The sequence below is a fragment of the Leopardus geoffroyi genome, chromosome B3 (assembly GCF_018350155.1).
Source record: "Leopardus geoffroyi isolate Oge1 chromosome B3, O.geoffroyi_Oge1_pat1.0, whole genome shotgun sequence".
In the NCBI taxonomy this organism is placed as follows: Eukaryota; Metazoa; Chordata; class Mammalia; order Carnivora; family Felidae; genus Leopardus; species Leopardus geoffroyi.
Genome location: NC_059337.1, coordinates 134799941 through 134822638, shown reverse-complemented (window position 1 = coordinate 134822638; position 22698 = coordinate 134799941). Strand labels below are relative to the sequence as shown.

Genomic DNA, 22698 nt, shown 5'->3' with positions numbered 1-22698 from the left:
TTATTAAGAAAAAGATTATACTTCCAATGACATTTGAAAAGATTTCTATTTGTAAATTTTTTTTGGTCAGTTTTGTGTTAGTTGGCTTTGGGATGAGTCGAGTGGCATTGAGGTTGATTTCCTTAACTCTCCCCCCGCCCCATTCCTGTGCTCCTGTCTCCTTGTGGGCCGATTACTGAGGAAGAGGCTGACTCTGTCTTCACACCACCCTGGGGAGGTTCAGCACCCTTATCACGGAGCCAGGATGACAGATGATGAAGCCCTGAAAACAGCCCTCATTTCAGTTAGCTCTCTTTGTGGAGGATGGGACAGGCACCTGGGAGGGAGGGCTTTGTTGTGGAAAGCATCGTGTGGTATCTGGGGAGGCGGAAGCTGAATTTCTTTTCCTGACTCTGTTCTCTTCACATAAGAAACATTTTTGAAAAATGTTCTGGATGTAGATGAGAGGAATGATAAATCACTTGATTCAGAGTTCTAGTTTCATCGCAGCTGGAACTGACTTTTGCCTGAGATTGGAAAATAAATGACGCTTTGGGGGTTTCCCACATGAATTATTTATATCTCTGCTCTTAGCCTTTCTCATAGGGTGCGTGTATGTCATGCCCTGTCACAGACTCGGGTTTTTTGGGGGGTAGAGTTGTGTCCCTGAAATGTCAATCACCGGCAGGACCAGCCTAGACCAATCTGGTTGACGGGGTGGGGGAGGGGGAGATGGAACTTTAATAATTTTGATTTATTGTCAGAAAACATCATTTTTTTTCCTTTTCTTTATTGGTATTTAGTATATTTTGGTCTGTTCAGACTTGAACATTTTGCTTTATTTTTTTTAAGTCTGTTTATTTTGAGAGACAGAGACAGTGTGGGGGGCGGGCAGAGAGAGAGGGAATCCCAAGCAGGCTCCCCACTGTCAATGCAGAGCCTGACACAGGGCTGGAACTCATGAAACCGTGAGATCATGACCTGAGCCAAAGCTGAGAGTTGGACACTTAACTGACTGAACCACCCAGGTGCCCCTTAACCTTTTTAATCTTGAAATCTTGGGATGGGTTATTGGTTTTTATACAGTATAACCTTTTGGGTCTGCACTGGCATTTGGTGGTGGATTATGGGTGTTGCTAGCAGTAGGGATGGAAATAGCATTGACTCCAGCCGGGGGATGGGGAAGCAGGGAGGTGATGCCCACCCCCACCCCCCCCCACCCCCAGTCAAGGTCTGGGACTTGGCAGTAGCAGAATAAGGAGAAATAGCATTGACCCCGGGCCTGTGATGGGCTAGGTGCTGCGGGATGGGGAAGCAGGGAGGTGATGGAGCGCCCCCACCCAAGATCCAGGGATTGGCAGTAGCAGAATAAGGATTTGACTCAATCCACAGTCATAGCTGCATAGTAACCGAGGCTGGAGGGGAGGATGGGAGGTTCACTCTTGCCTGGGAATGGGGGTGCGTGGCAGATGATGCGATACGCGGTTTCCATTCTCCTCTTCCTTCTCTAGTGACCCCAGACCAACAAATCAGCGCATCAACAAGCACGTTAACAACGATGTGAACCTCCGCATTCAGAACTTGACCATCTTGGTGAGAAACATTAAGACCTACTACCAGGTAAGGGCCAGGAACTCTGTCCCCTCAGGGTTCTGCTGTGCATCTGGCAGTCTCGTCACTCAGGCGGTTTCCCCACAGGAAGTTGAGAGGAAATGGTGTTCATGGTTAGGCATCTACTCGCTAACGCTTGGTGTGTTTTCACTTTTGTATTTTTTGGGGGTGTCATGAGAAGGGTCTGATGTTGGATTACTTTGTCTGGTGAACGTCCTTTGAGCTGTGTGCCCAGCATCGTGTATGGTGTGGTGGGGGTTCCCAGAAATGGCCCTCCATTCATAGCCGCAGCCTCAAGCATGCAGCTGAACGGAGACTGGCTCCGGGGGGCGGGGCGGGGGCACCCTGACGTGGTGTCACCCACAGCTCAGTGAGCTTTTGTTCAGGAGCAACTGCAAGGGTTGGGGTGGGGGGGACCACAGAAGGGTTATGCTTGAGCCCCCACCTTGCAGGCAGGGATTCATGGTGAGGAGTGTCCGTTTGTTAGGGTCTCCCTGTATCTCACTGGCAGATAGGTGATGGGTTGGGCAAGGGGGCCTGCCGTGGAAGGCCTGTTAAAATCCCCATCCCAGCCTTGGGAAGGTCAGGTAAGAGTCTTTGATATTGATTGTAAATGGATTTAAACTGTGTGTCTCAGAACCCTGGTTTTCCAACTTCATAGCAGTGAAACAAGAATTCTTCCCTCTGTGCATTTTTCCTGAAGCCCCAAGTGAAGCCCTAGTGACTCTGATTGACTTGACAGGTCCTAGTGGTCTCTACTCAGCTCCCCTCTCTCCCTCTGGGGATCTCTGTGGGTTCCCAGGACCCCAGGGAACACCATTTGAGAACGACTGCTCAAGAACAAATCTTTTCCAGAATTCATGCTGGGGCTTCCCTGATTGCTTGGGCAGACTCTGCCTCTGAGACCTGTTCCTAGCATCCACTTTCTGGACTGTAACTCCGTCTTGGTGCGGGGGTTCAGGGGCATCTTTCAGAGTGGAGAGATCGCTGCAGACATGAGGTAGGCTCCCTCTCTGTCCTGTGTGGTGCAGTGGTTGCTGGCTCTGAGGTGAGCTGAGGCCTCATGCAGGGCCAGCTCCTGCTGAGGGCTGTGGTGGCTGCAGGGGCCCTTCTTCTGACTCAGTACAAATTTGGCAGCAGATGGGAGAGGGAGGGAGTGGACTGTGTCCGGGGTTTTCCGAGATGATTGTTTCCACCCTCTCATTGAGATCGGGGTGTGTGAGAGAAGGCTTCGGTGCTAGGACACTTTCCCTGAGCAGCCAATTCCACAAGCCACCTGAGCTCATTCCATGGACCAGCACCTTGGACTCTCTGAGCAGCTTCTGGGAGACTTAGGTCCAGCCCTGCCCTATTAGTCCCAGGTAGATGCCAGCTGTGCTGAGGAAAGGGCCTGAGCCAGCTGGATCTGTGGGGCGAAGTGGGTTTGTTTCCTCATCTGAGGGGTGCCACACTCGGGGCCGGGCATGCTGCAGGCAGGCAGGAAATACTCAGCGAGTGTTCCCCTGGAGACGGCCACAGGCAGGGGAAGTTGGGTAAAGGTGATTGGCCTGCCAGTGAACTTGAGTCTGGGCGTGGAAGGGGCTGTTCAGCATGTACTCAGGGCTTGATCCCTGTCTGCAGGTGCCTTCAATGGTGTGTGCTAAGTGCCTGGAGAAGTGGATGGTGCAGATAGTTGGGAGAGACAAGATCTCTAACCCATGCTGCAGGGTTGGAGAGGGGGAAGGCTTCTTGGACGAGGGGGCACCTGAGTGGAGTCTTGGTAGGTGATTGAGTTTCCAAGTTTGGAAGGTCATGGGAAAGAGAAAGGGGAGGGGTGTAGAGGGAGAGGAAGACATGGAGGCACGAGACAGGTCTGTCCTCGATCTGTCAGGGTCCACATTTTCTGCAGCTGCTCAAATGAAGGTTTGTTTCACTAAGTTTTAGATGAATCAGAACTGGAGAGGATATGAACATAAGAGATCCCGAAATTCAGAACTGGTGTGCAAGGCTGGCCAGGGCTAACAGCCCTGTCGATAAGTTGACAGGTGTGTCTCAGGCCCGAGGCATGGCAGGGAGGTGGTACCCTCTCCCTGGTTGGTGGCAGTGATGAAGCTCTCAAGTGGAGGTGATGGCCATGCAGGGGCTGTCCTCTGCTCTTGCTGGTCCAGGAGGTCACATGCCGATGGTGAGCAGTGGCTCCTGACAGTCCAGCCGAAGGGAGCTTGACGCTTATTTGAGACAGTGTCCGTTTGGAGGCGGATGGCTGCTCTGTGTCAAGTTCCAGAAGGTGAGAAACTGGGAGGAAAAGATGTCTAGTCCATGCTCAGGGCCCAGGAAGTCTCAGAGGTAGAAGGGAGGACCCTGCATCCTTGTTCTGCTTCTGCACTGTTAACCCTTCGAGGGCAATGCTGGTGTGCATTAGCAGCCCAGTCCAGAGTGAATATTTGCTGAAGGCACTTGCTCAAGGCCACAGAGCCGTTCTTGCCCCTCAGTCCTGCTTACGTGGAGAAGGCTAGCAGGCCATTTGCTCTCTGGGCTGGCACACGTTAGATGTGGGCAGTTGTGTATATTTTTTCCTTCCGATTTATTGTAAAATTAAGCTCTAGTTCTGTAAGTAATATGTGCTCTTTGTAAACAACTTGGAAAATAAGTAGCAAGAAGAAAAGAACACCCACAATCCCACCACCTAAAGACAATCCCTATTAACGTTTTTACTGTTTCCTTCCAGTGTTTGCATGAATAGTTTTTGTTTTACATGGTTGTGGTCATGCCATATATACAATTGCATATCCTGCCTTTTTTCCTTCCACCTGACATTCAAGTGTAGACATAATTGGTTATTATTATAAAAGGTCACTCAAGAAAAGTTTCCAAGAGAAGTACTGCCCGAGTCCCTTTGTGAAAGTGGCCTGGCAGGTTGTGAGGGCTCAGGATGAAGCAAGACAAATGTCATTCCTTATTGTTACAAGAGTGGCCTAGAAGGGTGAGAGGCTGCCCCCAAGGGAAGTGGGACTCCCACTTGGCTGTGGCTTTTCAGTAGACTTGAGACATTGAGTCTTGCCTGTGGCTTTTCTGAGACATTGAGGTCACAGAAGCCAGCCTTGAGTGTTGTTTGCCAAGCAGTGGTTCTGCCTTTGGCGGTCCCCTTCTTTTCAGAGGCACCATGGGACAGGGACAGTTAGAAAGGATGGGGAACTCTCTTGAATAGCGTGGGCTTCTGTCACAAGGAAACTCAAGTTTTGGCTCTGAAAACCTTCGGAGACAACGATCCTTGACCTTTTGCTGGGGCAGAACATAGACGGTGGGTAAAAATAAGCATGGCCAGTCTCAGTCTGACCATTGGTGTGTCAGCCAGATCTCAGGCTGCCTTCTGACCTGCCGCTTGGACTTCTCTGCCGTTGGGGCCTAGATTCTGCATTTTAGAAGTTCTCCAGCTGTTGGTCTTGCCATCCTTCCAGCAGGATTGGGAATCACTGGGCTTTCTCAAAGTGTGGTCCCCAGGCCAATGGCATTGACATGGCCTAGGAACTTAGTAGAAGTGGGGATCCTCAGGCCCTTCTGCAGACCTCCCCAGCCCCACCGTCTGTCTTAACAAGCCCTCCAGGTGATTCTGATGCACATTCTCGTGGGAACCAAGGGTTAGAGCGTTTCTAGTGATGTCCAGAAGAGGCATCTTCAGCCAGGTGTCCCCAGGTGACTCCTGTCCATCACGTACAGAGGCACATCTCATGTGTCCTGGGACAGTGAGGCAGAGAAGAGAGTGCCTGGTTCGGTCTCTGGCTTTTGCAGAAGAAAAGGCTGGCAGTCCAAGGTGGAGGTACCTGTTCCAGGATGAGTCTCCGCAGATAGGACACGTGCTGAGGCTTGGAGGAAAGGCAAGCTTAGACCAGAACTGCACGCTGCTTCCGGCCACCTGGCTGGCCAGCTTCGAGCATCATGTGATGCTTGTTTCAATGCTCAACAACCAAGCCCTTCTTCATCTGAGTCTTTTTTAAGTCAAAGTTTGGATTTATAGAATGGTTCTTTTTTATGTTCAGATTCTTGAGTGTTTATATTAAATGCATGTTCATTTGATAGTGGAGCCAGTAGGAAAATATGGCTAGTATAAGCAGAAATCCCTGGTGCAGCAGTGGCTGTGTGTTTGTTCTTTGGGGTTTGTGCGTGAGTGTCCCATTGCCATTACCTGCCCTGGATACCTGCACCCTTGTTCTGCCTCCTGACAGTCAGGGCCTACTTGTCATGTGAAGTTTCTGAGGCTTTTTTTTGGCTTTATGCTGCTGGGAAGCATTTCAAACAGAGGCTTGGATAAATTCACTGTGTGTTGATCTTTGTTGTCAGGTACACATACAGATCTCTGTCCTGAAATCGGAACCCTCAGGTGGATGTAGAGACCCACCTGCAGAACTTACCCTGAAATGAGAAATTTGCGGAGTTTCTTTGAGCTTCTCACCTTAACTGATCATGTGCCAGAATAGTCTGCGTTCCCTCTCTTGGCCGCCTGAGTTCTCATCTGTCAAGAAGTGGATGGGCCCTCATGGGCCTCAGATACCACAGTCACACAGTGGCCGGAGACATCTGACAGGTCACCTCAAGGAAGCTCTGCTTTATGAGTTCCTTGAACTTGGCTCTTCTGAGCTCTCGTCTCTCGCCATGGTCAGAAGACCAGAACCAACCCAGAATATTGTTCTTTATCTCAGAAGAAAAGCAGAGTAGAGAATCTGGGGTTGCCTTTTATCTTTTGTAGTCTCTTTCCTTTATTGCCTTGAAAAACAAAAGTAGTACAGATGGTCATAATGCACCCTTGTGTCTCTGTTAAAAATAAATGTGAACGTGTGAGTATTGTTCATATCTGCTTTAGGTTCCCCGCCCCCCCTCCATTTCTCTGATAGAAGTCCCTAGGATGCCTCTAGTGAATCGAGTTCTCCTTCCCTCCCTCCCTGGAGACGACCCCATTGTTAATTTGGTGGGCGTCCAGTTCATGGCTTTACACTCTTGTGTGTATATATGTTAATGTGTATGTGTGCATATATGTTGTTTTTTGTGGTACCTTTAGATAAAACTTCACGTACCGTCTGTACCTTTTCCCCACCCAGCCAGTTTTTGCTATCTGTCTGTTTCCTGTAGTGGTTGTATTTGATAAGCATGGGCTGGCTAGTTAAAATTAGAAGTATCTCTAGAAGTGTGTTCCCTCAGTTGGAGAAAGGAAAGACTTTTATCAAAAGTAAGAATAGAAGGAAATGTACGTTTGATACCATTGGTGGGAACATAGTAAACTTCATGGGTCCCTCTCGAGAATTCATGTGGTCTGTAGCGTTTAGTGTTTAGTTCAAGCAAAGCCTCCTTAGGTGGGTGTGACCTGCTTTGATGGATACGGACAGTGCTCAGGGGAGCTTACGGTCCACACAGGCCTTTTCTACAGTACCAGTACCGGCAGAATTTGCTTTGTGAAAAATACATTGTATCAGATTTGTGGGGGAGTACTCATCTTCTCCACTTTTGATTTTATGGAGAAGGGCTGTGAGGCTTCACAGGAGACGGAGGGGGGATATTCTTTTAAAAATTTTTTTTCTTTTTTTTACATTTATTTATTTTTGAGAGACAGAGCACAAGTGGAAGAGGGGAAGAGAGCGAAGGAGACACAGAATCCCAAGCAGGCTCCAGGCTCTGAGCTGTCAGCATAGAGCCCCATGCGGGGCCTGAACTCACGAACCGTGAGATCGTGATCCGAGCCGAAGTCGGGCGCTTAACTGACTGAGCCACCCAGGTGCTCTGGAGGGGAGGATGTTCTTGATTTTGTAGCTTATATTTACGTTTTGAAGACATTAAAAGTAACATTTTTTATTATAAAAATTTCTGATTGCAGATGGAGAGAAATCAGGAAAAGTAAGTTCACCCATGATCATGCCACTTAGAGCTGCTGTGGTTAACATTTTGGTGTTTATGCCTTCCATCTCTGCGTCTGTGTGTACATGGGTTTCACAGTGTGGATTATATCCTCTATGCTGTTTTTAACCTTTCTTTTCACTTACTGTGCAGTGAGCATTTTCCCACGTCACTAAATGTTCTTTCATTACGTGAATTTTAATGTCTACATGGCACTTGATGGCTCCACCATTGTCTCTGATACGGAGTTATTTCTGTCTCAGAATTATAAACAATACAACCGTGAACATACTTGGTACTTGAGCCTTTCAACAAATGTTTTCGTTTCCTTGGGATAAATTCCTGGTATGGAATTGCTGGGTCAGAGGGCATGAATACTTTGAGGACCCCGGTTGCTCACTGCCAGAATTGCCTTGTTTTTCTGGCCGGATTGCCCATTGGCGCCCTTTGCGTATTAAGATGTGCAGTGTTTCATATCGCTGCTGAATGAATAATGAAGATTTCTGTGTCTCTGCCGTGTGGATGAAGGTCTGAGATTTTTACTGTATGCCTGGGCACGTTTCCTTGTGTTGGAGTATTACTGGATGCTGGTCTGGAATCCCCAGCAGGACAGCCTTCCGGCAATTGTGGTGTGGTGACCGAATGTGGTCGTGAGCTGTGCGGTGCAGCCCCAGGCCTGGGAGGCCTTCATTAGAGAGGCCCCTGTGTCCTGTTCCCAGTCAGGGGTAGGAGCTCTTTTTCTGTTAATGGGCTTGACCCGGGAGCTTGCCTACTTCCCTGTGACTATTCGCGGTCAGTTTAAAGTGCAAGAGGGAACCTTCCAGGCTGTGTTGGGAAGTGAGCCTGAGAGGGGCGGTGGTCTGCACGGACCCCTCCTTTCCTCTTTCCTTCATCTCACTTCCTGTCCCTCATTGTCTCTAGTGCAGTGATGAAATGTGGGCTGAGGAAGCCCTGGGGGCCCAGAGGGGAGGGTGTCACTCTCTAGGGGTTGCCTGGTTTCTTTCTCTTTCTTGTTGTTAAAGCCTTTCTCCAGACCTGAGGTGCCCACCTCCAGTGGGCGGAAGAGAGGCCACAGGGCACAGGAGGGAGTTCCCCAGCCTGGGAAAGGGCAAAGCCCATGGGGAGCTTTCTGTAGGGCGTGACACTTGTCCTGAGTCTTGGAGGATTGGCAGGGAGCTAGGCTGGCTGAAAATGGGGTGCACGGAAGGGGGTGTCCTGGGAGAGGAAAAGCACCTGCAAAGCTGTGGAGACATAAGACAGCCTGAGGACTGACTGAATCACTTCAAGGTGGCTAGAGGTTGGGTGTCTTTGCGGGTGGTGATGGGGGGAGCCTGGAAAGATGAGGTTTCAGGGAAGTGGATGCCATGCTAATGAATTTGAACTTCAACCTAAAGGACTTGGGAGTCTTTGGAGAGTTTTTAAAAGGGAAAGTTTAAAAAAGGCAATGCTGGCACCAGCATGAAGAACAGATTGGTGTCAGAGGGAGTGGGGAGTCAGGGCAGATCATGGGGGTCTGGACCAAGGCAGGGGCGAGGGGACGAATTCTGAGAGACTCCGTGGGGTGTTGCCCATATGGGGCTATGGATAGCAGCGTGCTTGGTGCCCCACCTGGAGCGAGCTTCTGAGGGGAGGGCAAAATGCATTACCAGACCCAGGACCACTGAGAGCTGCAGCAGATCTGACCCTCACTCCCACCAGGGTCCTGGGGTTCAGGACCCGCCCGATGGGGTGGCCGTGACTCTGAGTCAGGTGGAGGGGGGCAGCTTTCAGGGCCACTAGAATTCTGTTTTTCTACACGAAACAGAAGGTATTTACTCCTGACCTGTGACCCTTCCTGTCCTGCTGACCAGTGTGGGGCAGATGGGGCTGAAGCCCCAGGGTCATGTGCTTTGCAGTCCCAAATGTACCAAGAGGCAGGTTTTGTTTCCGCAAAATGGGAGACTGAGTGTCAGTTAAACTTGATTTATTTGTTTTTTTCTCCTTTTTGTTTTAGAAGAAATGCTGTCGAGGCATATGAAATAGCAAGCAGGAACTTCGAGACTTAGTTTTTACCCCCGTCAGAAGGCTAGAAGAAGATAACCGTGCTTCCTATGAGCCAGGCCCTGGCATAGTGGGGAGGAAATTGCTGTCCCCATTTTACAGATTAGAGAAGGGAGGCTCAGCAAATAAGATATGGAAACAGCCCCGGAGAGCTGCAGGGTTTCTTGGTCGTTGGTTGCTTGGTGAAATGCCTTTCTAAGAAGCCTTCTGTAGTCCGTTGTGTAGGGAGATAGCTTGCTGTAGGTAGAGAGTCTGTTTTATAAAAGTTGGCAGGGCCACCAGGATCTGCACTGACACCAGAGTGAGGTGGATCCTGAGCTCAGAAGCTTCGCGTGGTGGGCCAGGCTGGGAGCGCTGCTTCCTGAGGCTCTCCTGTGTTGAAAACTAGATTTCATACCAGCCTGGAGCCCCAGAGGAAGGGACTGGATTGCTTCAGGCACCTTGTGAGGCCAGCAGTTCCGGGGTTGGGCGGTGGGTGGGATGGAGGGAACAGCTGGCCTCAGACTTCATCCTGCACCCCCAGAGCAGCAGGAAGCAGAGAATCGGGGTTAATTGCAGAGGGTGGGGAGGGGTGAAAGGTGGGTCTGATGTAATTAGTGGAGCTGGAATTTGGCCAAGCCATGGAGGCTGAAGGCGAGGAGGGGAGAGAGAGAGACACACACACAAAGACAGAGGAGGCGGGGGAGTATGTGTATAGACACCATCCTTTCTGGTCTGTGTGGGCTCCCCCTCCTGGCCTTGAGTCCAGACCTTGAACTGTTGGGGCTTTGCCTCCTGTCCCTGAGCTGCCACACCTTCCCTCCCAGGTGCTGAGGGTGCCACCCAAGGCCCCTTGGGCTGCCAGCTGGCTTTGGGCTGTTCACAGCGCGGAGCCCAAAAACCTGGTACAGGATTGGCCCAAGGGACCCACTCAAACCTCTGCTTCTGCGAATCTGAACTTTGTCCCGGCTCGTCTCCTTCTTCTGAACGGCCCTTCTTTCCTGAATCCTGTTTCTGATACCTGTTCTCTCGCCATGAATTTCCTTCTCCACTTTTAGCTCAAGTTTTCTCATAGCCCGTGGCCATTCATTTAAGAAGGGTCTTTTTGTGAGCCCTTCTCCGAAGGTCTGGGCACAGAACGGAGCCGGGGGTGGGAGCTTGGCTGGGGGCGGGAGGGGGGGGGGTCACCCCACCACCGGGCAGGTGGTCTGAATTTGTGTTTCCAGCAGAATATTGGCTAAGCCAGGCCGCGAAGCTCTCCGATGCCGAGGATGGGCCATGCTGCTTGTAGGTGGAGCGAGTTGGCGTCCTTTTCAGTTAGCTCTTGTTGCTCACACATTCAGAGCGGAGCCGGGAGTGTTGAGGATCCAGCACTGCTGGGTGAATGAAGGTGGTAGAAACAACTTTCGTAGTGCACTAGGCACCAGAGACGTAGGAAGTGGTTAGAGGCACCGATGCCCTTTGTGACGAAAAGGAGGGAAGGGGATTTCTCAAGGTTGGAGAAAAAAAGAAGGGTCTCTCCCTTGCCTTGGGTTTTGGTGTTTGGTGCCGAGATCAGCATGTGGGATGTTACAACTCCTTTGTCAGGAGGAGTCCCTGAAGAACTTGCCCGGGCAGGCTTTGCCCCTCCGTAAAGCTGCCCACGTGGCTCACGTCCAGGGCTAATAGCAGTTTTCCTTATTCAGCCTTTCTTTCTGGAAAGGCAGAGTTTTTCTCCTACTTGGCCACAGATTCGGGGCCTTGGTCCTTAATCTTAAGATAGAATTGCAGTCGTTTTTCTGGTATTGAGGAGGAAGACCAAGGAGGATGAGGAAGTGCTCTTAAATCGGTGGGTTCAGCAAGGTTGATGGAGGTGTTGAAGAGGCCCCCAGTTCTGAGTTTGTTGGTGGTATGTTGACGGAAGGTGGAGGTTTTGGAAGGACTGTGCCAGCTTCCATTGGCTTGGGATTTAGGTTTCTCAAGAGGTTAAAGGGGGGAGGGAGGTGTTCGAAGTATAGGGCCATGCTCTGACCCTATACTGATGGGGCACAACGCAGCTTTGGAGGAGTCAGGGGGAGCCTCCCATTGCTTCTGTCCACCTAGAAAAGGAGGCAAAACTGAAAAGAACAAGCCCTTCACTCAGGGTCTCAGGATTGCAGTTCAGGGAGCACCAAACATGACCGAGTAACCAGAGAGTGGGGTTACTGTGTGGGGAAAGTAAGGGGTTTTTATGAGAAAGAAGAAAAGGGGGTGATTACATGATGCCGATAGGGAAAAGGAGAGAAAAAGCCTGCTAACATAGGCCTGACGGGTTGAGCTGCTTCTGATGACTTATCTCATTGATTATTTTATTGAAGCTACCAAACACAACCGTCCCTGATGTGTATTAATTAATTTTACTGTCCTCATATGATACAACTGCCAGTTGCTCTGTTGAAAGTTTATGAGCAACTGCTAGTAAAACTATTGCCACTTCTGGCCCAGTTCAAGAGTTCGTATCAGTTGGAAAGGAAAATGGAGCTTGAAAGCAGGGTGTCCAGAAACGTCGTACGGTGGCACACTTCCGTTGGCTGGGAGGGGGTAGTCGGGTTTGCTTTCTCAGCTGGGGGCAGGATGTTAGCCACTGGCCCGTGGAATGGATGAGTGAGCTCTGTGGGGCGAAGGCCAGGAAGGTGAAGCCAGAGGGGGAAGAACCAGATGGAAGCTGGGGGGCGGGGGCAGACGTAAGGGCAAACTCCACTGCTTTGTCAGGTTGGGTCATGTTATTCTTTCAAGGGTCTAGAAACTTGTGTGTCCCTGTTCCTACTGATGTGACTTAGGCTGGATCATTGAACCTCCCCTGCAAAGTGTGGGTAATACCATATTGCAGGTTGTCATGAGGCTCAGGTGAAATAGTGCCAAGTTTCTTGAGTCTGTGAATGCTCATGGCAGTGGCTCCTCTCCCAGGCTGACCTGGCATTTGGTCAGTATGAAGGGGCCAAACACAGCACAAAAAGGAACTGTAAGCCTCTGTCTGCAGAGGCGCGGGATCCTGCAAGCTCACCGCTCAGATTGGTGACCTCGGGCAGCTTCATCTCCGAGAGTGTTTATCTGAAAACGAGGATATGAATAGCGCCTGCCTCAGAGACTATGAGGAGGGTTGAATGAGGGCCTTGTGCAGGTTCCCTGCCAGCCGTGAGGATAAGATGCGCACTGGTGGAGCAGAGGGTATCGTGGGCAGGTCTGCCCCTCTGGGCGTGCTTCATTGATTTCTTAGTGGGTGGCTTATGGACGGGCCCTTCCAAGAGGTGCACTGTGATTGGTTTGGGTTAGTCCAATGAGCATGCACGTATGTGCTTGACTTGCCGTACGTATTTTTCTCCTATATGAGCTTTTTAAAAAGTTTACTGTGTGCTCATGGTGCGGAGTGTCTTAGGCCTATTATCTTACGCATATTATCTCATGATTTTATCTGCCACCAGCAGTGAAACACCTTAAAAGTAGGCATTACATCTTTGTGTCTCACCCCATCAGCATGGAAACATTTCAGCGTGTGTTAGAGACAAGATACGAAACAACAGAACAGACGACTCACTCTGGAGTGAGTCTGGAGTAAGTAAATTCAGAAAGTAAGTCCTGGCATTCAGGGAATTCATTACTGTGCTGGGCTTGGACCCAGAATCCTATCTCTAGGTGAAAATAGTCCTAGAGTTCCCTGACCTGTTGCTTCTTTCTAGACTAATTGGAAGACAGGTCCGTGTGTGTGTGTGTGTGTGTGTGTGTGTGTGTACACATATATGTGCATATATGTACATTTAATGTTAATTTTTGAGAGAGAGCAAGTGAGCAGGGGAGGGGCAGAGGGAGAGAGAGACACAGAATCCGAGGAGGGGTCGAGGGGCTCAAACTCACGAACTGAACCATGAGATCATGACCTGAGCCAAAGTCAGAGGAGCTTAACCACTTAACGACTGAGTCACCCAGATGCCCCAGGGCCTTGCTTTTTTCATTCTGTGTGTCCCTTGAGTGCCTGACACACATCAGGGACTGGGGACCTGACTGTTGAGGAGGTCACTGGGGGCAAATGAGATCGAAATGGGGTGGGGTGGCTGGAGCCTTTGAATCCCACTCTTAGAGGGGACCCCCACTGCTTTCACACCAACCTGCAAGCTTTCATGTGGTGTTTGCTTTGTTGATGGAGATGCCATCTGTCAGGTACTAGGGAGGCCCAGTCCCTGGGGGGTGGAAATTACATTGATTGTTTTCAACTTTGTCTAGCCAGCTTGGCTCCCCTGAGGTTAGTAATGTTTAGGCTTAATGGCTTTAAAACTTTAAAAATGAACGCCTCTTTTCCAAACCACAGCAACCAAACAGGCTTTTCCTCCTGCTCTTGTAACCAGTCAGAACAGTTTACTTTCCTTTAAAATGTGGAATTGTGGCTGCTTAAAGTATCAAACTCTGGGGGTGCCTGGGTGGCTCAGTTAGGCATCTGACTTCAGCTCAGGTCGTGATCTCACAGCTCTTAACTTCAAGTCCTGCCTTGAGCTCTGTGCTGACAGCTCAGAGCCTGAAGCCTGTTTCAGATTCTGTGTCTCCCTCTCTCTCTGCCCCTCCCCTGCTCCTGCTTTGTCTTTGTCTCTCTGTCAAGAAAAAACAGTAAAAAAAAAAAATTTTACAAAAAATATCAGAAACTTTGAAGCAGGTTGTCACTTCTTGTGCCAAGTTGGTCTTCTAGCCACTCTCTCCTTTTTACGGTGAGAATTCTGAATGTTGGAATTTTATTGCATAGAGCTTACAAAATTGGACTTTTCAGATGGAAAGGGACTAAGTCGCAGCTGTACTTGTCCCAAGGTTGAGATGCCAGAAGAATGAAGAGTGGGTGGTTTCTTTAGCTGCCTAGGGCAGTTAATCCAAAATGGCTTGCCCCCACTTTCCGAGGAAGGCAGATGGGGACTGAAGTATAGGTCGCCTGGGAGGAAGAAGTGCTTAGATCTGACCTGCTCCTCTTTCTATCATCTGTCATCATCCTGGTTTCTTCCTTTGGGAGGTAAACTCTCAGGCTGCCTTCACCTCGTTTGCCCCCAGCCCATGTGCTGGGGCCTGGGGGGTGGGGGTGGGTGGTGCTCTGGACAGTGTCCTCCCCAATGTTCTGTAGACAGTAGACAGCAGGGTCTTTCCTCCCCTGGCGCAAGCGACCTGACCCCTCTAAACCATTTCCTCCTTTGTCTAAGGGGGATAATTGAACTTGACTCCCTGGGTCAGAGTGCTTGCACCCTCGCGTGGCACCTGCTGCAGAGCTGGAGGCTCGTGCCGGCAGACTGTGCCTGTTACCAGGCTGTAGTACTTACGTCTTTGCCCCACTCTGTGCCCGCCTCCCTCCCCCTCCACTCCTGTGTCTTGTCTCGGTACTTTCTCCTGTCAGAGCACCTTACCTTGGTCCTCCTCTGTGAACCTAGGTTTATTTATCTTCCTGAGCCCTGCCATTTCAGCTCCTACCTGCTTTTCTGGGTCCTGCACCCGTTTCCAGCTTTTTTCTCAGGGCAGGAACTGGCAGCCTTGGACTTACCAGGGACTGGGGGCAGTAAATGCCGACTGATGGGCCGCCTGGCCACTTGGTGTCTGAAAGAAGCAGTGCGCCTGCCCCACCGGTGCCTCCCTGGCCTGAGGGTCCAGGGCCAGCCTGAGAACTGCTGCAGGCAGCTTTAGGTGACAAACTAGACTCCACTGTCCCTGCTGTGGTGCATCGCCTGCATTGAAACTGGGTCTTTATCCATCCGGCGTTCAAAATCTGGGAGAAATTGATTTCTTAAAAAAACAAACAAACAAAAAAAAGAGGTCAGAGTGGGAGAGAGCCAAAGCATAAGAGACTCTTAACAACTGAGAACAAACTGAGGGTTGATGGGGGGTGGGAGGGAGGGGAAGGTGGGTGATGGGTATTGAAGAGGGCATCTTTTGGGATGAGCACTGGGTGTTGTATGGAAGCCAATTTGACGATAAATTTCATATGTTAAAAATGAATAAACAAAGGCAAAGCCACTTTGATGAACCCTTTCACAGCCTTTTTAAACAGAGAGTAATTGGAATCGTCACCAGCAAAGGTTTCCTCTTTTCTTTTTTCCTTTTGAAAGTGTCTTCCTCTAGTTCTGAATGATTGAGGTTCCTTCCCTGCTCTGGGAGGTCAAGGTCAGGACATGGGACTTCCATTTCCATAACCATCCCCCTCCTCCAAAGGGTCCAGTTGGGTTGGGTTCTTTTGGGAGCGGGGCACGTGGTGAGAAGGGATGGTCGTGCCAAAGTCCATAGGTCATTTAAATTCCCAGGTATGTGTGAGCTCCCAGGTATAGTCTCTGGAAAGGAGAGCTTGAACCACTGGGGAAGATCAGGTTGGCAGGAACAGCGTCAACTGGGAGCAGCTATTATGGTGGTCCTGGTGATAGCTGCCACCCTGAGAGTCCCCAGAAGGCCTGGAGCAGCCAGATGGAGCTGGGAGGTGAATTCATGATGTGACTCTGAAATGCGAGTGTATGTTCACATTTGGATGGGAAGAGCTTAGAAAGTATGAGGTAATTACCAAAAAAAACCCAAACCAAAACAAAAAAACATGGTATGCTCAGGAAAATTGAACTTTTAGGGGTGCCTGGGTGGCTCAGTTGAGTGTCTGACTTTGGCTGAGGTTGTGATCTCAAGGCTCGTGAGTTCGAGTCCCGCCTCAGGCTCTGTGCTGACAGCTCAGAGCCTGGAGCCTGATTCCGATTCTGTGTCTCCCTCTCTCTCTGCCTCTAACCCACTCGCATTCTGTCTTTGTCTCTCTCAAAAATAAATAAACATTTAAAAAAAATTAAAAAAAAAAAAAAAGAAAATTGAACTTTTAGTCTTTAAGGAGGCTGCCTGGTTTTAGAAATCCTCTTTGACTTAAAAGGCAAGGAACACCACCCACGTTCACAGCAGCATTATTCACAATAGCCAAGGTGTAGAAGTAACCCAAGTGGGTGGATGGGTAACAAAATGTGGTGTGCGTGCAGACAATGGAATATTAGCCTTAAAAAGGAAGGAAATTCTGACACCTTCTATGACACGGATGAACCTGGAGGACATTAGGCTAAGTGAAATAAGCCAGTCACAAAAAGACGAATACTGCATGATTCCGTTTACATCAGGGACCTGTAACAGTCAGATTCATAGACCTAGAAACCGTTAGGATGGTGGTAGGTGCAACAGTGTGAATGCGGTAACGGTACTGACCCGTGTGCTTAAAATTGGTTAAGATGGTAAATGTTAATGTGTATTTTACTTGGTTTTAGGTTGTGTGTTCTACCATAGTCTTACCCCAAAAAAGGACTGAACCCATTACCCTTTCCTTCTGGAGGCCCCTGTTCTCTCCTCTCTCCGGGCCTTGGGAGAATCATTGTTTCGATTTTTTGTTTTGTTTTCGGCTCTGGGAATCCCCACAGTAAAGTGAGACCAGCTGTTGGCTTTTTGCATCTGGTTCCTGGAAGGTGGCTTCAGTGACACTTTTCAAAGGGTGCTGCAAGGGTAGCTGTGGGCTTTACCTCTTAGGGTCTGGCAGTGTGGATTTGAAACAGCCAGTTAGCAAACAGAGATTGAACTGGTGTGTGCCCCCACGAAACCTCACAGCCCCATAGGTTTCTGTGGTTGAGGGGCTTTATTTAGTGTTGATACCTGTGAGATAGCCAGCTTGCATGATTTCTGCATTTAACACACAGCTCATGGCATGCTTTGGGTGTTGCGCCGAGTTAGATGGGTCCCCACCCTCTCCAGTATGGTAATAAGGTAGAGATGCTAAAAGCATAAATGGAGAGGATGATAGGAGGTTTTTGTGGAATATATGGCTCTGTGCCAGATGCTGGTCTCATATTTTCTGGAGGAATGAGGAGAGTGTCTAATAAGAACATACGTGATGTTAATCATAAAGGGCTTGAGACCCCAGTCCCAGCTTAAAAGTGCCGTGTCTCTGCCCCGTTTCGATGGCTTAATGACAATGGGGGGCTACTTGAACAGAGTCAGTCAGCATTTCTTTTATTTTCCTTTCCTTCCCCGCACCCACCCCCCCCCCCGCCATCTTTTTTTTTTCTTCTTGTTTATTGTAAAGGAATAACCTTTTCACCTGGAGTCAGTGTAGGGATTTTTCCACATCAAAGCAATTAATCTTGAGTCCTGGCAGCCAGGATACTCCTGCTGATGATGGATAGTCCTAAGATATGAGGACTTTTAGAAGTTCCTGCTTAAATCAAACCAGGATTAAATTGTCAGACACAGAAGTGTCCCTTTCCCCTTGAGGTCTTCTGGGTCTAGGTCAGTGACTTCATTTTTGAATTGGAATCACATCTGTCCAGAAGAGAAGTTGGGAGGCAGTGAGGGGGATGGTGGTAGCAGAGGTGAGAACACACAACCCCTCCAATTCCCATTTTAGTGTCTGGACTTGGAGGGAGAGTGGATGGAACCATTTTTCTTCTCCCCTTACCTACCCCTACATGACCTATAAAGGCCCCGCTCGGCTCTTAGCTGCTGAGGCCTTAGTATGAACTAATCTGACCCTCTTCCCGGTGGAGGACAGTAATGCTCCCTGTGCACCTCGGTTTTTCTTGGATCTGCTGCTGGTCTGGCATCCAGACTAATGTCCTGCCTTGGGCTGGTGGGCACATGCTGGAGGGAGGGGTCCTTTTCCATCTGGAAGTGAGCCTTCTCCGCACCCCCATGAAGGAGATCTTGGCCTGCTCTGCAGAGCGAGGTACCTGGATGCTTGCTTTTCTGTCTTCTGTTGTTACCACGTAAACGATGGTCATCCGAGTAAAACTTGACATTAAAGGACAGAAGGCAGATGTCTCCCTGCCTTCCTGCCATCTCAGCACATCAGAGGGGCTCATAGTTCACCATCCTTCCCAGCCAAAATCTCTTTGCTAAGAAGGGAGTCTCTGGCTTTTGTGGGGACAGCTGGCGGTTATTAATACCCGAGGAAGTCCGTCACGCAGGCCCCAAAGGGGAGGAGTTAGCATCTCTCTCCCCAAGCATGCTTCTGAGGCACAGCCTGCTGTGAGAACAGACCTCAGTCTTTATTTGGTTGCAACGTCATGTGTTAGAGTGTTCCAATCCTTTTTTAGTCATTTTCTGTGCTTCCCAAGTGGCTGACAGCTTGCCATGTGTATTTCTTGTTTACAGATCCGTTTGAGAGCTTATTGTGAGCATCTGAGTGCTGTCCTGAGCAGCAGACACACTCATAGTGTGCTCTTGCCATAGCTTGTGTCACCCAGGAACGGCTCAAGTCCTCGGCTGGGATCTCGAGTCCCCATGGTGGACTGGGACAGATGCCTTAGCCTGGGGTGTTGCTGGGGCAAGTGCCACCTGGTTCCTGCCTGGACCTCCTAGTGTAGGAAGCCCAAGGTTTAGAGGCAGCATCAGTGCTCTGGAAAGCTGGGCTGAAGCCCAGAGCTACCCTCATTCTACACAAGCAAGAGCTACCCTCATTCTACACAAGCAAGAGCCACCCTCATTCTACACAAGCAAGGGGGTCAGGGTGGGGGAACGGGGGACGGTGGGAGAGGGGCTCGGCTGGGGCTCTGCAGCGAGTTAACAGCAGAGCTGGAACCCAGCTCTCATGTGACATTACAGAAATCTGGTCATACGTGACTGGGGCTCATTTACCACCCCGATCCTCTCTCATGCTAGCCAGAGGCACAGCTCGGACATGCCTGGGGCCTGATAAATGTCCCTCTGTGGTGTTAAGGCTCAGGAGACTGTGACAGAGGGGTGTTTCAGAACAAGCCCTGCTGGGGTGTGGCTGGCAGAGGGTTAAAGCCAGGAGGGAAATGAGAGACCCAGTGTGGTGATGGGGGTCTCACCCCAGAATACCTAACGTGCTGCACGTGTTCCCTGCCCCCACAAAGTGAGAGATTTGGCTTTTTTTTTTTTAATTTTCTTATTTATTTTTGAGACAGAGACAGATGATGAGCAGAGAGTGGGAGACACAGTCTGAAGCAGGCTCCAGGCTCTGAGCTGTCAGCACAGAGCCCGACACAGGCTCGAACTCACAGACTGTGAGTTCATGACCTGAGCTGAAGTCGGACGCCTAACCTAACCAACTGAGCCACCCAGGCGCCCCCGGGAGATTTGGCTTTTAACTGGCCTGGGTGGGCTTGGGGGTCAGTGTTGTTTAAAAGCTCTCTTGGATGCTTGTAATCAGATGATTGTGATGCGCAGCCAGGCTGAGAACCACTAATCCTGTTCCGCCTGCTCCTCGCTCCTGGTTTAGCAAATGGGAAACAAACACAGGGCCTTTGAGTGGTTTCCTTTTGTCCCTTCTGTGATTCGGAGGCAGCGGGCAGCTGAGTCCGTCTTGGCTCCCTTCTCCCAAGATTGCTGTCTCATCTCCTATCCCTGTTTGCCCATCAGGCATCAGCCCAGGATCTTGGTGAGGCTGTGGAAAGTTGCCGGAGCAGCACTGGGGAGCCTGTGTACTTGGTGTAGACAGATCGACCTGAGAAGGCCTGAGTGTGCTTCCCGGTGCCTTTCTCCAGCCTAACAAGACAGGGCAGGATGGCTTGGGTGTTTCAGTTTGCACCTGGCTTTGGAACTTTGGGGGAGCCAGAAAGTGAGCTCTCTCCCATGTGTGCGGCAGCCGTCAGCCCTGTGCCAGGGTGGTTTTGTCTAGAGAGTGATTCCTACAGTGTGTGCTGCTCAGGAGGCTTGGCCTGTGCGGGTTTCTGGGAGAGGACACAGCGGAGCTGGAAACATCCCAGGCTGGCGACTGCCTCCTCTGTCTCCTCCCCATTCTCCCCAGCGAGGCTCTCAGGAAAGCACTGAGCTCTTAAAGTAGGAGACTGTGCATAGCCTCCAGGGGCTTACCTTCTCAACACAGGGCCCTTTGAACCAGAACTGGCTTGTCTTAGAGCCCCGACCTGCTGTTGGTAGAGACCTTGGAGGTTGTTCTTAGGCAAGCGTATTGTTTCTGTTTTGGTGGCCACATGGTGTGATTATCCCTCTTTGAGCTTTAACCATCTGAAGGGGTTATTCCGAGGGGCGCCTGGGTGGCGCAGTCGGTTAAGCGTCCGACTTCAGCCAGGTCACGATCTCGCAGTCCGTGAGTTCGAGCCCCGCGTCAGGCTCTGGGCTGATGGCTCAGAGCCTGGAGCCTGTTTCCCATTCTGTGTTTCCCTCTCTCTCTGCCCCTCCCCCATTCATGCTCTGTCTCTCTCTGTCCCAAAAATAAATAAACGTTGAAGGGGTTATTCCGTCCAAAGGGTGGCGGATGCTTTACTCCCATTTAGCTCCTTCTCCTCTAAAAAGGCTTTTGCAGAAAATCCTGGGTGCTCACTGCCCCCCAGTCACTACTACTCAGCTCCAGCTGGCTTCCTCTCAGAAGACCCTCCCTCTGCTGAGTGCCTACTGTGTGCCCACTGCTCTCACGGTACCCCTGGTTCTGCAGATGCAGGACCTGAGGGGCTGAGAGGTTCAGTAATGTAACCAGGCCAAGGCGGCACCTTCACCAGCTTCAGAGCCGAAACTCTCTGATGGCAGACTTCACAAGCAAGTTAAATGATCTTTGCGTAAACCTTTTCTGTTTCCAACCATGTAGTTTATTTTCTTTTCCAGCACAGGCCCTTGTGTTCGAGGCTGCACATTTTGATTTGATGTGAATGGTTGCACTAAAAGCTGATATCACCTTGGGCTTGTTGTTCTGTGTGTTCATGCCTCAGTTTCCTCATTTGTTAACTGAGAATCCTAACAAGATTGGACTGAGGATAAATAAGTCAGTATATTTAAAACACTCAGGGGGGCACTCACTCAGTTATGACCTGAGCTTGATTTCGGCTCAGGTCATGATCTCAACGTGGTGAGATTGACCTCCATGTCAGGCTCTGTACTGGGCGTGGAGCCTGCTTGAGATTCTGTCCCTCCCAGGGCGCCTGGGTGGCTCTGTCAGTTAAGCGTCCGACTTTGGCTCAGGTCGTGATCTCGTTGTTGGTGAGTTCGAGCCCCACACTGGGCTTCATGCTGACAGCATGGAGCCTGTTTGGAATTCTCTCTCTGCCCCTCCCCTGCTCTGTCAAGATATAAAACTAAAAAAAAAAAAAAAATTCTCTCTCCCTTTCCCACTGCCCCTCTCCTGCTTGTGCTCAAATTGTCTTTCTCTCTCCAAAAAATAATATAAATAAATAATAAATACTCAGAAGAGTGCCTGGCACTTAGTATAGAAGTGGCAATCACCGTCCTTGCATCTGATGGTAGAGGGTGCCCAGCCCAGTCTATTGCATTGGGGTCTGGCTCCCTTCTCTGGCAGAGGTGCTGTAGGTAGAGATCTAAGGCCCCTGAGGTGGTCTGAGGGGCTAGACTGGCCCTCTGGATTCCTCAGGTCATTCCAGTGCTGGGTGTGAGGAGAAAGGGTGCCAGCCTACTGGGGAATTGGTGAGGGTTCCCTTTGGTCTGAACAGTCACGCCCCACACCATGATGTGCCACGCAGGCTGCATGGGCAGAAACCAGATTGGCCTCTAGGACAAACTGTCAGCCACCAGGGCAATGAGCAGTCAAGATGTGATCATGATGAGGGTGTGTGTGTGTGTGCATGCATGTGCAAATATACACAGATCCTGTTCTGGCAGGAGTGTGCTGGCTGCATTCACTTTAATTGTAGGTTCATCGTAGGATAGAGAACACTCATCAGAAGATCTATAAAAAGTATGAGGTGGGTGGTTCCGGTATTATGACCCCCATTTTACAGATGAGGAGATGAGGCCTTGGCTTCGTTTCTGTTCCTAAGTGGCTTACTCAGGGTCACAGACAGCTCGTGGGTGTCAGACCTGACATCGGAAACCTGATCTTTCTGCTCCCGGTACGGTGTTGTCTTCTGTGCTTCATGGCCTCTGAAATAAAAATGCACGTGGATCAGTTTTCTAGACGATGGGGAAGGTGGGTAGAGTTGTGTCATAAGCAGCAAGCCCTGTGCCCCGTGACAAAAATGGGCTTTTAATACTCCAGAATATCCAGACCCCCTTGGGCACACCCTGAACTTCCCAGGAATGGTACCACCTTCTGGCCTCAAAGCCATCCACCACCTGGTGACCTGAAGCCCATCTCCTAGCACAGGTTTCCTAGGGGGCCATGTAGGGATGGAAGCCCCCCACCTTGGAGGGCTGGGCAAGTTGAAAGATGCCTGACACCTTGCTGGTCCCCATGCACTGGCTCCCTTTCTTATTGAGGCTGTGGGAGGCTCCCAACTTCATAATGCTGCCAGGAGACTGCTGGCCTTCAGAGCT

General features: G+C 50.2%; 1 protein-coding gene across 3 annotated transcripts in view; it reads left to right on the top strand.

Moving 5' to 3' along the window:
* CCDC88C (coiled-coil domain containing 88C) overlaps positions 1-22698 on the top strand; it is a 129330-nt gene that overhangs the window by 6547 nt on the left and 100085 nt on the right. For all 3 annotated transcript variants that reach the window (XM_045451882.1, XM_045451881.1, XM_045451880.1), the window contains exon 3: positions 1491-1599. In XM_045451882.1, the coding sequence (XP_045307838.1) occupies positions 1491-1599 (109 nt within the window). The remainder of the gene's footprint in view (positions 1-1490; positions 1600-22698) is intronic.